Source organism: Oryctolagus cuniculus, chromosome X (genome assembly GCF_964237555.1).
Source record: "Oryctolagus cuniculus chromosome X, mOryCun1.1, whole genome shotgun sequence".
NCBI lineage: Eukaryota > Metazoa > Chordata > Mammalia > Lagomorpha > Leporidae > Oryctolagus > Oryctolagus cuniculus.
This window is the reverse complement of record NC_091453.1, coordinates 38,347,143-38,359,612: the sequence shown is the minus strand read 5'-3', so window position 1 is coordinate 38,359,612 and position 12,470 is coordinate 38,347,143. Positions and strand designations below refer to the sequence as shown.

Genomic DNA, 12,470 nt, shown 5'->3' with positions numbered 1-12,470 from the left:
TTTAAAAGTTAGTAAAAGAACAATAAAATCGCCTTAGTTTATAATAGAATCTCCTTTTTCAAAAAGATTTATTTATTTATTTGAAAGCCAGAGATAGAGAAGGAGAGAAAGAGACAGAGAGAGATCTTCATCTCCTGGTTCACTCCACAAATGGCTGTAACAGCTGAGGCTGGGCCAGGCTGAAGCCAGGAGCCAGGAGCCAGGAGCTTCTTCCAGGTCTCCCACACAGGTGTGGGGGCCCAAGTACTTGGGCCATCTTCCACTGCTTTCCCAGGCATATCAGCAGGGAGCTGGATCAGAAGTGGAGCAGCCAGGATTTGAAGCAGCACCCATACAGGATGCCAACACTACAGGCGTAGGCTTAAAGTTCTACACCACAGCCCTGGCCCCATAAAAGAATCTTTTAAGCCCTATCCTTTATTTTTCTTCAAAGATGGTTAATCCCTGATACTATGCTATGGTTATATCTGTGTACACACACTGTGACCTAAAACTAGAGTTCAGTATTTGAAGCAAACCACTGGATGTTGCTGACCCACATTTAGCTTCACCCATGCATTCTCTAAGGGGCAAATGAAGTACACAGACTATTCCATTGTTAATGGAGTCAGTAATTTCTATTTATAACCTTCATCTAAAAGTTTGAATTTCTAATTTACTTTGGAGTTAGATACCTAGGAGAGTTTTTTGTTTCCTTTGCTTGGAATCTATTAGCTCACCCTTAACTATTTAAGCCAGTGGCGTAGGGAAGCTAATTTATTCACCTAACGTGTACCACAGTACTTCTACAATTCTTTCTAGGCATACTTTTATATATAGATGTGTTAATGGTAATAGTCTTTAAATTTTTAAAATTCATTTTTATGTTATTTGAAGGGCAGAGAGAGGAAGGGAGAGAGAGAGATATCAAGAAATCTTCCATCTACTGTATCATTCCTTAAATGCCCACAATCGGGGGTGGGCTAGGCTGTGGGTGGCATGTGTGCCCTCTGCTGCCTTTCAGGGGCATATCAGCAGGAAGCTGGAATTGAAGGCAGAGCTGGGCTTTAAACCTAGGCATTTCAGTATGGGCTATATGTGTCCCAAGTGGAGTCTTAAACACTGTTCCAATTGCCCAACCAATAATTTATCTTTAATTAAGATCACTATGTGTGCATGTTATTTGGGTTTTCTTTGTGTCTCTGGTAATAAGTTGGATATGAAATTTGGTTTTTATAACAAGCTAGATTAATGATTTAATTAATAGAAAAATTTAAAATAAGGTTGATGTGATATACTTAATTTTTTCTAATTAAAGGATCTGCATCTTATTGGAAGAATTGATAACAAGATATACATTTTGTTTGTTAGGTTGTCTATCAGGGACCTACTAAACCACGCATTTTTTGCTGAGGATACAGGACTGAGGGTGGAGTTAGCAGAGGAAGATGATTGTTCAAATTCATCCCTGGCTTTAAGACTCTGGGTTGAAGACCCCAAAAAATTGAAAGGCAAACACAAAGACAATGAAGCTATTGAATTTAGTTTCAATTTAGAAACAGATACACCAGAGGAAGTAGCATACGAAATGGTAAGTAAACCCTGCTGCCCCATCCCCCTATTCCTTATGGTATCAGCCTTCAATCCTTTCTCCTTCTCATTGCTTTCTTTTCTCTTTTTCTCCATTTATGATTCCTTAAAATCATTGTTATTGTGAAATGTATCTCTACAGCAGAGTATATTAAATTTTCTCACCACAGTATGAATTTTAATAATAAGATACTACCTTTGTTAAGAAAGAGAATATTATCAATGCCTTGGAAGCCACCTGAGTGCCCCTCTCAGTTATATCCCTCTCCTTTATCACTGTAGGTAATATCTACCTTGACTTTTGTGTTACTCATTCTTTGCTGTTTCATTATAGTTTACCTGAATAATATATTGCTCTGTTTTGAAAACTTAAATGGCAAGCAAACACCTAGCTAGTTACTGAAAGAATAGTGTCGTAAGGTGTTGGGGGTCCAGCTTTTCTCTGTTGCAAGAAGAAATTCAAGGACAAGATGTAGATCAAGGTCACCAGAGAAGCTTATTTATTTCCCTGCCATGTGAAAATATACACTCAGAAATGAGTGCAGGCAAGCTCAAGAAAGGACTGCACTTAACAAGGTTCTGGGCTGTCCCTTCATATGATCTGGAGGTATGGGGGTGGAGTTTAGGGCAGGGCTGGAGTACCATACATATCACACATATTCTTGCCCTGTTTTAGAAATCCTAGAAGTGTCATGGCATAATGTGTGTGATGGGATTGGGAGTGTTAGTCATAGTAACTTTATTATAATTATATTATAATGAACTCATGGTTACAGGGATGCAGCATGCAGCCATATTGGATAATTTTAGTGGATGCCAGTTCTAATTGCCAAAACCATAGAAGTTATGATTTTCTGCTTTATAGAAGGGAGGAGGTTTAACAGTGCACAGAAATGGGGGTTTGGGCAATGCTTAGAAATGTGGGTTTGGGTGGTACATGGAGTAGAGTTTCGGGATGGTATATAGAAGGGGAGAATTTGGCTGAAGGGCAGGTAGAGCTATAGTGGCCTGGGCTGTAGCAGGCAGGGCTGCAGGGTTGGAAAACTTCAGCTTTTCCTTGCTACTCTTACTTCCTTGCCTATATTAGTGGTATTGGTCCAATTAGGTGAAGAGTCCTAGGAGAGGATTAAGTTGAAAAGAGTCTGTTGGTCATCATCTGGCTGAGCTTCCCTAAGAGTTTACAGGATCCACTTCTGGGGAAGTCAAGACAGTCAGGTCATGAGTGAGTCCAGAAAAATAAACCCTAACGCAGCACAGTATGGGCAGTGGGTCAGAAATTTCTTGTCCGGTCACCATTGCTTTGATGGGGGAGTGGGTCCCTCTGACATTTCCACTTCTAATCTCCCCATGACCTCTCACTCTTAGTAGTAAATTCCAGTAGGTAACTAGTGGGGGTGAGAGGCCAGTGCACACCTGCTCCAGGCAGCGGCAGCACTTGCAGGAGGGGCCTGTGGGAGCTGCAGCAGCTCATGGTCAATACCAGCCCAGGACAGACGGTCTGAGCCAGGCCCACCTGGGCACTCTGGCCTCTGGTTAAAAAGAAGGATGAGACAATGATAATGAGTATCTTGAAGATAGTAGCCCTTAACCAGTTTGTTTTACTAGTCACTGTTCTTCTTTTATTTTTTTTTATTTTTTTTTTTACTAGTCACTGTTCTAATCTGGAATGATTACCTTGGACATTTGGTACACAACTGTCATTGTGGTATTTCCCTTTACTATCTTCCTTGAATTTTCTTTGTTTCAGTCCTGTACTGGACTTTGTTTTTCCTGAACTTCCTATATTTCTCTTTCATGTCTTGTCGTGTTGTTTTAATGTCATACTTCCTCTATTAGTTTTTTTTTAATATATATATATTAAGAGTTACAGGGGCTGGCACTGTGTCTCAGCAAGTTAAAGCCCTGGCTTGAAGCGCCAGCATCCCATATGGGCGCTGGTTCGAGGCCCGACTGCTCCTCTTCTGATGCAGCTCTCTGCTGTGGCCTGGGAAAGCAGTGGAATATGGCCCAAATGCTTGGGCCCCTGCACCCGCATGGGAGACCCCGAATAAGCTCCTGGCTTCTGGCTTCTGATTGGTGCAGCTCCAGCTGTTGCGGCCATCTGGGGAGTGAACCAGCGGATGGAAGACCTCTCTCTCTGTCTCTCCCTCTCTCTGTAACTCTGTCTTTCATATAAATAAAATAAGATAAATCTTTAAAAAGAAAAAGAGTTACAGAGAGAGGGAGAGACAGAGAACAAGAGAGAGAGATAGCTTCCATCCACAGGTTCACTCCCTAAATGGCCACAACTGCCAGGGCTGGGCCAGGACAAAGCTAGGAGCCTGGAACTCCGTCCAGGTTTCCCACATGGGTGGTGGGGGCCCAAGTACTTGGGCCACCTTCCACTGCTTTCCCAGGTGCATTAGTAGGGAGCTGGATTGGAAGTGGAGCAGCCAGGACTCAAAACAAGTGTTTGTATGAGTTGCTGGTATCATAGGGGACAGCTTAACCCACTGTGCCACAGCACCAGCTTCTTTTTTTTTTTAAAGATTTATTTATTTGAAAGTCAGAGTTACACAGAGAGAGAAGGAGAGGCAGAGAGAGAGAGAGAGAGAGAGAGAGATCTATCTATCTATCTATCTATCTATCTATCTATCTATTTCCATCTGCTGGTTCACTCCACAAATGACCGCAACGGCCGGAGCTATGCTGTTCCAATGCCAGAAGCCAGGAGCTTCCTCCAGGTCTCCCATGTGGGTGCAGGGGCCCAAGCACTTGGGCTATGTTCCACTGCTTTTCCAGGCCACAGCAGAGAGCTGGATCAGAAGTGGAGCAGCCAGGACTCTAACTGGTGCCCATATGGGATGCTGGCACTGTAGGTGGCAGCTTTACCTGCTATACCACAGCACTGGCTCCAACACCAGCTTCTTTTTAAAAATTGTTTTTATTTTTCGGAAAGGTAGAGAGACAGACACACACACACATATCACACACACACACATAACACACACACGGAAAGGTAGAGAGAAAGACAGGCACGAACACACACACACACACACACACACACACACACAGAGCGAGCGAGCAAGCAAGCAAGCAAGCACTTCAGTCCTCTGGTTCACTCTCCCAAAGGCCATCCCGCAACAGCTGGGGCTAGGCCAGGCCAAAGCCAGGAGCTAAAAGTTCAGTTCTGGTCTCCCACTGGATTGGCAGGGACCTAACTACTTGAGCCATCATTTGCTGCCTCCCAAGATGTGCATTAGCAGGAAACTAGAATTGGGAGGGGAGCTGGGACTTACACCCAGGCACTCCAGTATGTGATATGGGCATGCCAAGTGGTGTCTTAGCCATATAGCCAAATGCTCACCTCTTACGAAAGGGTACATGGGAGGTACCTTCTTAGAGACTGGCGTATTTGAAGAGGCCCATTTTTATCTTCATGTTTCATTGATTGTTTGGCTGTAAGGCATTTTAGGTTGGCAATTTTTAAAAATTTAGAGTCATAGCTTTTAATATTGATGTTCAGAAGTCCAAAGCTGTTCTGATTCCTGATTATTTGCATGTGACCCATGTTTCCCCCTCTGTACATGTTTGTAATTTCTTCTCTCTCTGCTCAGTTTTCTGATATTTCACAGTGATGTATCTTGATTTGGATATGTTTTCATTTACAATGTTGTACCCTTTTAATCTGTAAGCCAATATACTTTGGTTTCTGGGAAATTTCTTGAAGTATTTTGTTGATAATTTCTTATCCTTTGTTTTCTCTCCCTGGAACTGCTTTTACCTGGATATTGGGCCTCTTGAACTGGTTCTCCAATGTTGTTTTCTGTTTTCCATCTCTTTGTCATTTTATTCTTTTCTTCTGACAGATATTACCAACTTTATTTTCTAACCCTTCTATTGAAATTTTCATTTCTCCTATCATATTTTGCTTTTCAAGTGTCTGTTTTCCTTCCTTTTTAAGAGTAAGTATCTTGTTCTTTCTTTCATAGATGGGATACTATCAGGTCTCTTTGTAAATTAATGTTTTTTACTTTTTCCTCCCTACATAGTCTCTCCTCCAAGTTAACTTATTTTCTTTGTTGGTTTTGTGTTCTGTCTTCATGTTAGAGGCTTTTCTCATGTCCCTGATAATTCTTTACTTTCTGCTCATGATTAATAGGAGATTGTATTACTTTTCTATTGCTGCTTAATAGTTTACCACAAATTTAGTGCCTTGCACATGCTCCACCCCTACCCCTTCTTCAAGGCCAACAATGGCCTGTCATATCTTTCTAGTGTCACCAGCTGGTAAAAGGTTTACCTACATAATCTTCTTAGATTAAGATTAACTGTGCTGTATAGCAGAAACAATCATGGGAGTGATTATCATATTATATTCACAGATTTGAGGACTAGGAGGGGGCATCTTTGAGAGCCCATAATTTTGCCTACCACATAGACTGGACGGTAAGATTGCTTGTGTAGGACTTGTTAACTTTGATCTCTACTTAGGGTATCTGGGTGAGCCATTAGTTGGGGAATCTCTGATATTAGTATTTATAAGTCTCTCATTTTGAGTTGGTCAGATTCCCCAGAGTAGCATCTTTTAATATTCTTCCTGGAGGGTAAGTGTCTGGTTACTGATATTCTGCTAGACCAGTGGGGCAGAAAGCTGGCTATTGCTGTGTTTGACCTCTAGCAGAATTTGGTCATATAATAATCTCATTTTCAACATGGTAACCACACCTTCAATTGTACTTCATGTTCTATAGTCCAGAGATCTTCTATTTTCCACTCTCCAGAGAAAAATCCAGACTTATGGGTTAATGAAGAAGCAGTTACCCAAAAATGTGGAATAGAGGGTGGAATGTGGAGGCCTAAGTAACTTTTCCTCAAAACCTGTTTATTTGGTCTTCCGGGTTTTAGCCATCTCTTTTGACTTTACCCTCAGTTCTAAAAGTACCTAGTGCTACCAGTTCCTATGCTTTATGAGTATCTTTCAGTATAAAAGAGAATGATTTTCAGCTTTCTCTGGTTCACACTTCCCACATCTACTAGTTTGGTTATTATTTATTTGTTTTCTTTTTTTAAAGATTTATTTATTCATTTAGTTACAGAGAGAAAAGGACAGAGAAATAGATCTTCTATGCACTGGTTCACTCCCCAAATGGTTATAACAGCTGAGGCTGGGCCAGGCTGAAGCCAGGAGCCAGGAGTTTCCCATGGGTCTCCCATGTGGGTAAAGGGGCCCAAGAACTCAGGCCATCCTCTGCTGCTTTCCTAGGCACATTAGCAGAGAGCTGGATCAGAAGTGGAGCAGCTGGTATTTGAACCCATGCCCATATGGAATGCTGGTGCTGCAGACCACAGCTTAACCCACTGCGCACCATGCTGCCCCCTATCTATTTGTTTTCTATTTTCCAGGGTGCTACTTTTCTCTTATTCTCCTTGTCTTTGCTGGTTTAGAACTTAGAAATCCATGGACTATGGATTTTGGTGGAGTTTTTGTGTTTGAGTTTTGGGATGGAATAAAGTTAAATATATATGCTTTGTTAAACATTTTAATCATCTTTGATCTATCGTGAAATTACCAAGAGTTAAGATCCATAAAACTATGCAGATTATAGGACTGAGAATGAAATGCCATGTTACCTCCCTGAGTCATCTTGGCTTCTCAACCCTAGTCTACTGAGAATGCAAGTCAGAACCTTTCCTCTTCTGTCTTCAAATGCTTAGTAACATGTAGTACTTTGCTGTGAGCATATTTTCCTCTACCAGAATGTTGGCCTTCCTCAATAACCTATGTATTCCATTTTTAGTGTTTAATTCAGGTCAGAATTTTTTCCATTCAATTTATTTATTATATATTTATTTATTTTTAAGAAAACTTTTATTTAATAAATATAAATTTTGAAAGTACAACTCTTGAGGCTGGCGCTGCGGCTCACTAGGCTAATCCTCCACCTGTGGCGCCGGCACATGGGTTCTAGTCCCGGTCGGGGCACCGGATTCTGTCCTGGTTGCCCCTCTTCCAGGCCAGCTCTCTGCTGTGGCCCGGGAGTGCAGTGGAGGATGGCCCAAGTCCTTGGGCCCTGCACCTGCATGGGAGACCAGGAGAAGCACCTGGCTCCTGGCTTTGGATCAGTGCGGTGCGCCGGCCGCAGCAGCCATTGGAGGGTGAACCAACGGCAAAAGGAAGACCTTTCTCTCTGTCTCTCTCTCTCTCACTGTCCACTCTGCCTGTCAAAAGAAAAAAAAAGTACAACTCTTGAATTTTCCCCCCATAACCACCCTCCCTCCCACAAACCATCCCATCTCCTACTCCTTCTCCCATCCTGTTCTTCATTAAGATTCATTTTTAATTATTCTTATATACAAAAGATCAACTTAGTATATACTAAGTCAAGATTTCAACAGATTGCACCCACACAGACACACAAAGTGTAAAGTACTATTTGAGTACTAGTTTTACCATTAATTCGCATAGTACAACACATTAAGGCCAGAGGTCCTACATGGGAAGTAAGTGCACAGTGACTCCCGTTGTTGATTTAACAATTGACACTCTTATTTATGACGTTAGTAATCACCCGAGGCTCGTCATGAGCTGCCAAGGCAATGGAAGCCTCTTGAGTTCACAAACTCCTACCTTATTTAGACAAGGCCATAATCAAAGTGGAAGTTCTCTCCTCCCTTCAGAGAAAGGTACCTCCTTCTTTGATGGACCGTTCTGTCCGCTGGGATCTCACTTGCAGAGATCTTTCATTTAGGTCAATTTTTTGCCACAGTGTCTTGGGTGTCCATGCCTGAGAAACTCTCATGGACTTTTTAGCTAGAAACAAATGTCTTAAGGGCTGATTCTGAGGCCAGAGCGCTATTTAGTGCATTTGTCAGGCCTAAATTTACTTTCCTCTGTGATACTTCCTGTATTTCCTCCAGAAGGTCATAGGCTTCTTTAGGATAGCAGCTCATATCTTTTTCATTCGTATATAAGTTTGTGTCTTTCTTAAACTACCATGTTCTGTGTTCATACAGAATAAAAGATCAAATTCAGACACCTGTATATCTTTGGTGCCCAGTACTAAGCACATTATGAACACTTAATGTTGTTGAATAAGGAAATCTTGTTAATATTTTACAAAAATTTATGGCAATCATATATTATCTCTGATAAAGCTGCATGTACTGATATATTGTGTGTTTTTTGTGTGTGTGTAATGCCAGAATTTTTTCAATTATACTTTGTAATACTGTTGCTTTTCTTATGTTGATTAAATGCTCTGACATTTATGTATGTCTTTGATTATGAAAGAACATAGAAATAGATGAACTGTTTTTCAATGGTATTTGTGATTTGGGGACATAAATAACTCTGCTAATAAAATAAGATATTACATGTTTAAGAAATAGTTCACTTATTGTGTTTTCACTTGTAGGTCAAGTCTGGATTTTTCCATGAAAGTGATTCCAAAGCTGTTGCTAAATCCATTAGAGACCGGGTGACCCTGATAAAGAAAACGAGGGAGAAGAAACCTGCTGGATGTTTGGAAGAGCGAAGGGATTCCCAGTGCAAGTCTAAAGGGAATGTGTTCCCTCAGCACAAGACTACAACTTTGCCCCCTGTTCCGTCTCAGAACACTGGGGCTGAATGGGAAGAAACTGAAGTTGATCAGCATGTTCGACAACAGCTTCTACAAAGAAAGCCACAGCAACATTGCTCCTCTGTTACAGGTAACACAGTTAGAGTTTGTCACAGCGAACAAATGTGCAATTATATTTCCTTATCTTTAAATAACACTTTGGTGTTTTTCAAAGCATTCTTTTATCTATCATCTTTACGAGCCTATTACAAAACCCCTGAGTAGGTCAGCTAGTTTCTTTATTTTCAGATTGAGAAAATATTCTGTTAGTGTCTTGTCCAGCATACTTCTTGCAGAAGGCTTATAATCTAACATGTTGTTTTGTTCAGGGAACAAGTAAAACAACATTATTCACATTTTTAAGAATCTAACATAAATCCTTTAATAAAGAAAATTTGAAACTAAAGAATACAATTTATTCCTCAAGAAGGAATTTTCTAGATTTTAATATCTTTGTATTTAAGTATAAAATTTGCACAGTTCCTCTAATTTTTCTGCTGTAGTGCATTCTCTTCTCCAGAAGGACATGATGCTTGCATAGTAGTAACCAGTTGTTCTATAAAGGCAGTATTCTTTTTACCTAGATTCTAAAATAAAGAGAATATGACACTTATATTTTACTGAAATCATAAGGGCAAGTGTAGCTTATTCAGGGGTAAGTAAATGAAGTCGATTTTTATGTAATTCTTTGCTTTTAGGTTAGCTTTACTAAGAACACTTCAATTATTCTTCAGTGTCAATATTTCATTGCTTATTAGAGAGTTTACATGATGGCTTTTTGATTAACCCTGCAGGTACATATTCTACTTTAATTTTTTCAGGTTGTCAGAGTAAAAAAAACAGTAAAAAATACTTACCATTACTTACCATCATTTATACAATTTGGACATTATGATTTGAGCTTTCTGTTGTATATTTTCTTTGTCATAGGTGACAATTTGTCTGAGGCAGGAGCAGGATCAGTTACACGTTCAGATACACCGGGTCAGCCCAGTATAGCCTATTCCCCAAACCAGAAGATGGCGTCTCAAATGGGTTCTAACATCCCACAAGCTGAAATAAATGTTCCAAGTCAAATTTATCCATCTCAACAACTAGCAGGACATTACCAGCACATTTCAGGGGTGAGGTGTACTGTCATCTGTTAAAATATATAATCAGTATATTTACTTTACACGGAAGAATTTATCTTTAATCTTAAGTTTTTCTTATTTAACAGTTGCAGAAGCAGCCAAAGCTGACTCAATCCCCAAATTTGCCTTTGGTTCAGGGTCAGTCCACTGTTTTGCCTGTACATGCCCTTGGACCTACAGTTGTTTCACAGCCTCAAGTTTCCCCATTAACTGTCCAGAAGGTCTCACAGGTAAAGGTAAGACATATTACAGAGGCTCTGTATTCATTTAAACAATTTCAACACTGCCTAAATTTTGTGATGGGCAAAGATTCTCTTATTTCGATTCATCATAGTTCAGATAAAGGTCACTGTAAGTTGAAACTTGTTTGTTTTTCTTCACCCAAGACATTCCTGTTGAGCATGTGCCTAATATTATGTAACTAGAATATTGAGACACTGCTTGTATAATTGGAGAAGAAACTGAGAACTCAGAGTATAGACAAAAGATTTACTTAGGACTCTGATCTCTTCCTCTTGGTAATGATAGTTTGTTCTTTGTATTGAACTTTTCTAGCCTGGTTTGAATGTGGAGGGATGCCTGTTGTAGTTAATTACAAGTAGTATTTCATAGACTTTCGTAATTTTCAACATGTTCATCTAAATTCTTGACTTGTTTTGGTTCATGTTTATTTCTGTAGGAGAAACAAGATGTGTTTTTGTCTTTCAGGCTGATATTAAGGTGAATGTTACTCATTTGTGACAATGAGTAAACAGTCTTTGAGTTCATATATCAAGAGACTATAGCTGGTTCCCTAGGTTATGGACTCTGGACACATAGTTGGGTTTTTCTTTGCCATTACCCTATTTTTTCCTTCTGCTTCCACCATTCCCTGCATGTACCTTCCCTCTGGGAGCTAGATAGTCTAAGCCCTTGGGCATTCTTTGGTAGTTAACAGCTGATACATCTATTTCTTTTAGGAGCTTGATATTTAGTCAGAGTTCATCAGCAAGCTTTTAATGACTGCTATTTTCTGAGAATATGAAGAATATGATCCTTACCTTCAGGGACCTTGCGGTCTGGAAGGAGAAAGCATATGTGTACTTTATAAATGCCAAATGCATATAAAATCTGCTTGGGGTGGATTCAGTCTAAGATAGTTGATGGTGCCTGGGTTTTGGCTAGTGTGTATGAAATAGAGGGTGCATATCTGTAAAGGAACTCGTGTTGTGGTCTGATTTGTCTCTTTCTAAGCCTATAATTCAAAATATGTTCAATGGATGCTTAAATTTAACTTAAGTTCAACTACAAAAGCATACAGGTATGTGTATTTTAATGTGTGCCCCAAATTTTAAAAGGATGTTTTCAAAAATTATTATGAAAATGTTATTTCCTTACTTTAAAGTCCATAAAGTTATAAAGATGAAAGTAACGATCACCTGTTATCTCTCCAGCCAAGGACAACCTATTGTTTATATTTTGCCATGGAGCCTCTGGGCTTATCTTTTTCTATAGATACATATATCATGTGGATACTGTTTTATTGTAGTCTGCCTTTCTCACCTACTATATAGAAGCCATACCAGCAAGCACTTTGATGCCTTAGTTCTTTTTATGAGTATATTGGCCCAAGCTCTAGGAATTACTACAGCCAACCTGTATTTATTTCAGCCAACTCTCCTCTTTTCTTCAGATAGTGTCTACATTCATTTTAGCTATGATATTGAACTCCTTTGAGCTGTCTCTTGGGACTTCCATTCTCTGGTGTGTGAAAGTGTCAGATCCATTTACTCTGAATCTCTGCCTGGGTTTGAATGAATTATGTGGTAAGTCTAATAAATGAGAAACCATGAGCATGTTGCTGGAACTAGTGTCAGCCCCTTAGTATGTTCACTTAGCATTTACAGCTGGCATTAGGATTTTTATGGAATGAATGCTATACCTAGCACCTTTTTGATAACTTGCTGAAATTTTTAGAACATACCCAACATAGCATTATTATATCTAGCAGTCTGTCTGGGACAGTCCCATGAAAATGGGCATGGTATATGCATTTATAATTTGAATTTTCCTTGCACCAGCATCAGGAACTACAACTGGCCTTTGGAACAGATGGACAGACTTCAGCCCAACACATGACTTTAGACTTGCCAGTTACTGGAGTTCCACAGCCAATCCTTTCTGCACT

At 39.9% G+C, this 12,470-nt stretch overlaps 1 protein-coding gene across 6 annotated transcripts in view; it reads left to right on the top strand.

Moving 5' to 3' along the window:
• Positions 1-12,470, top strand: part of WNK3 (WNK lysine deficient protein kinase 3) — a 172,122-nt gene that overhangs the window by 62,170 nt on the left and 97,482 nt on the right. For 5 of the 6 annotated variants that reach the window (XM_051827130.2, XM_051827131.2, XM_008272663.4 and 2 more), the window contains exons 7-10: positions 1,351-1,570; positions 8,967-9,261; positions 10,101-10,294; positions 10,390-10,539. In XM_051827130.2, the coding sequence (XP_051683090.1) occupies positions 1,351-1,570; positions 8,967-9,261; positions 10,101-10,294; positions 10,390-10,539 (859 nt within the window). The remainder of the gene's footprint in view (positions 1-1,350; positions 1,571-8,966; positions 9,262-10,100; positions 10,295-10,389; positions 10,540-12,470) is intronic. The other variant, XM_051827133.2, reaches the window with a different exon arrangement.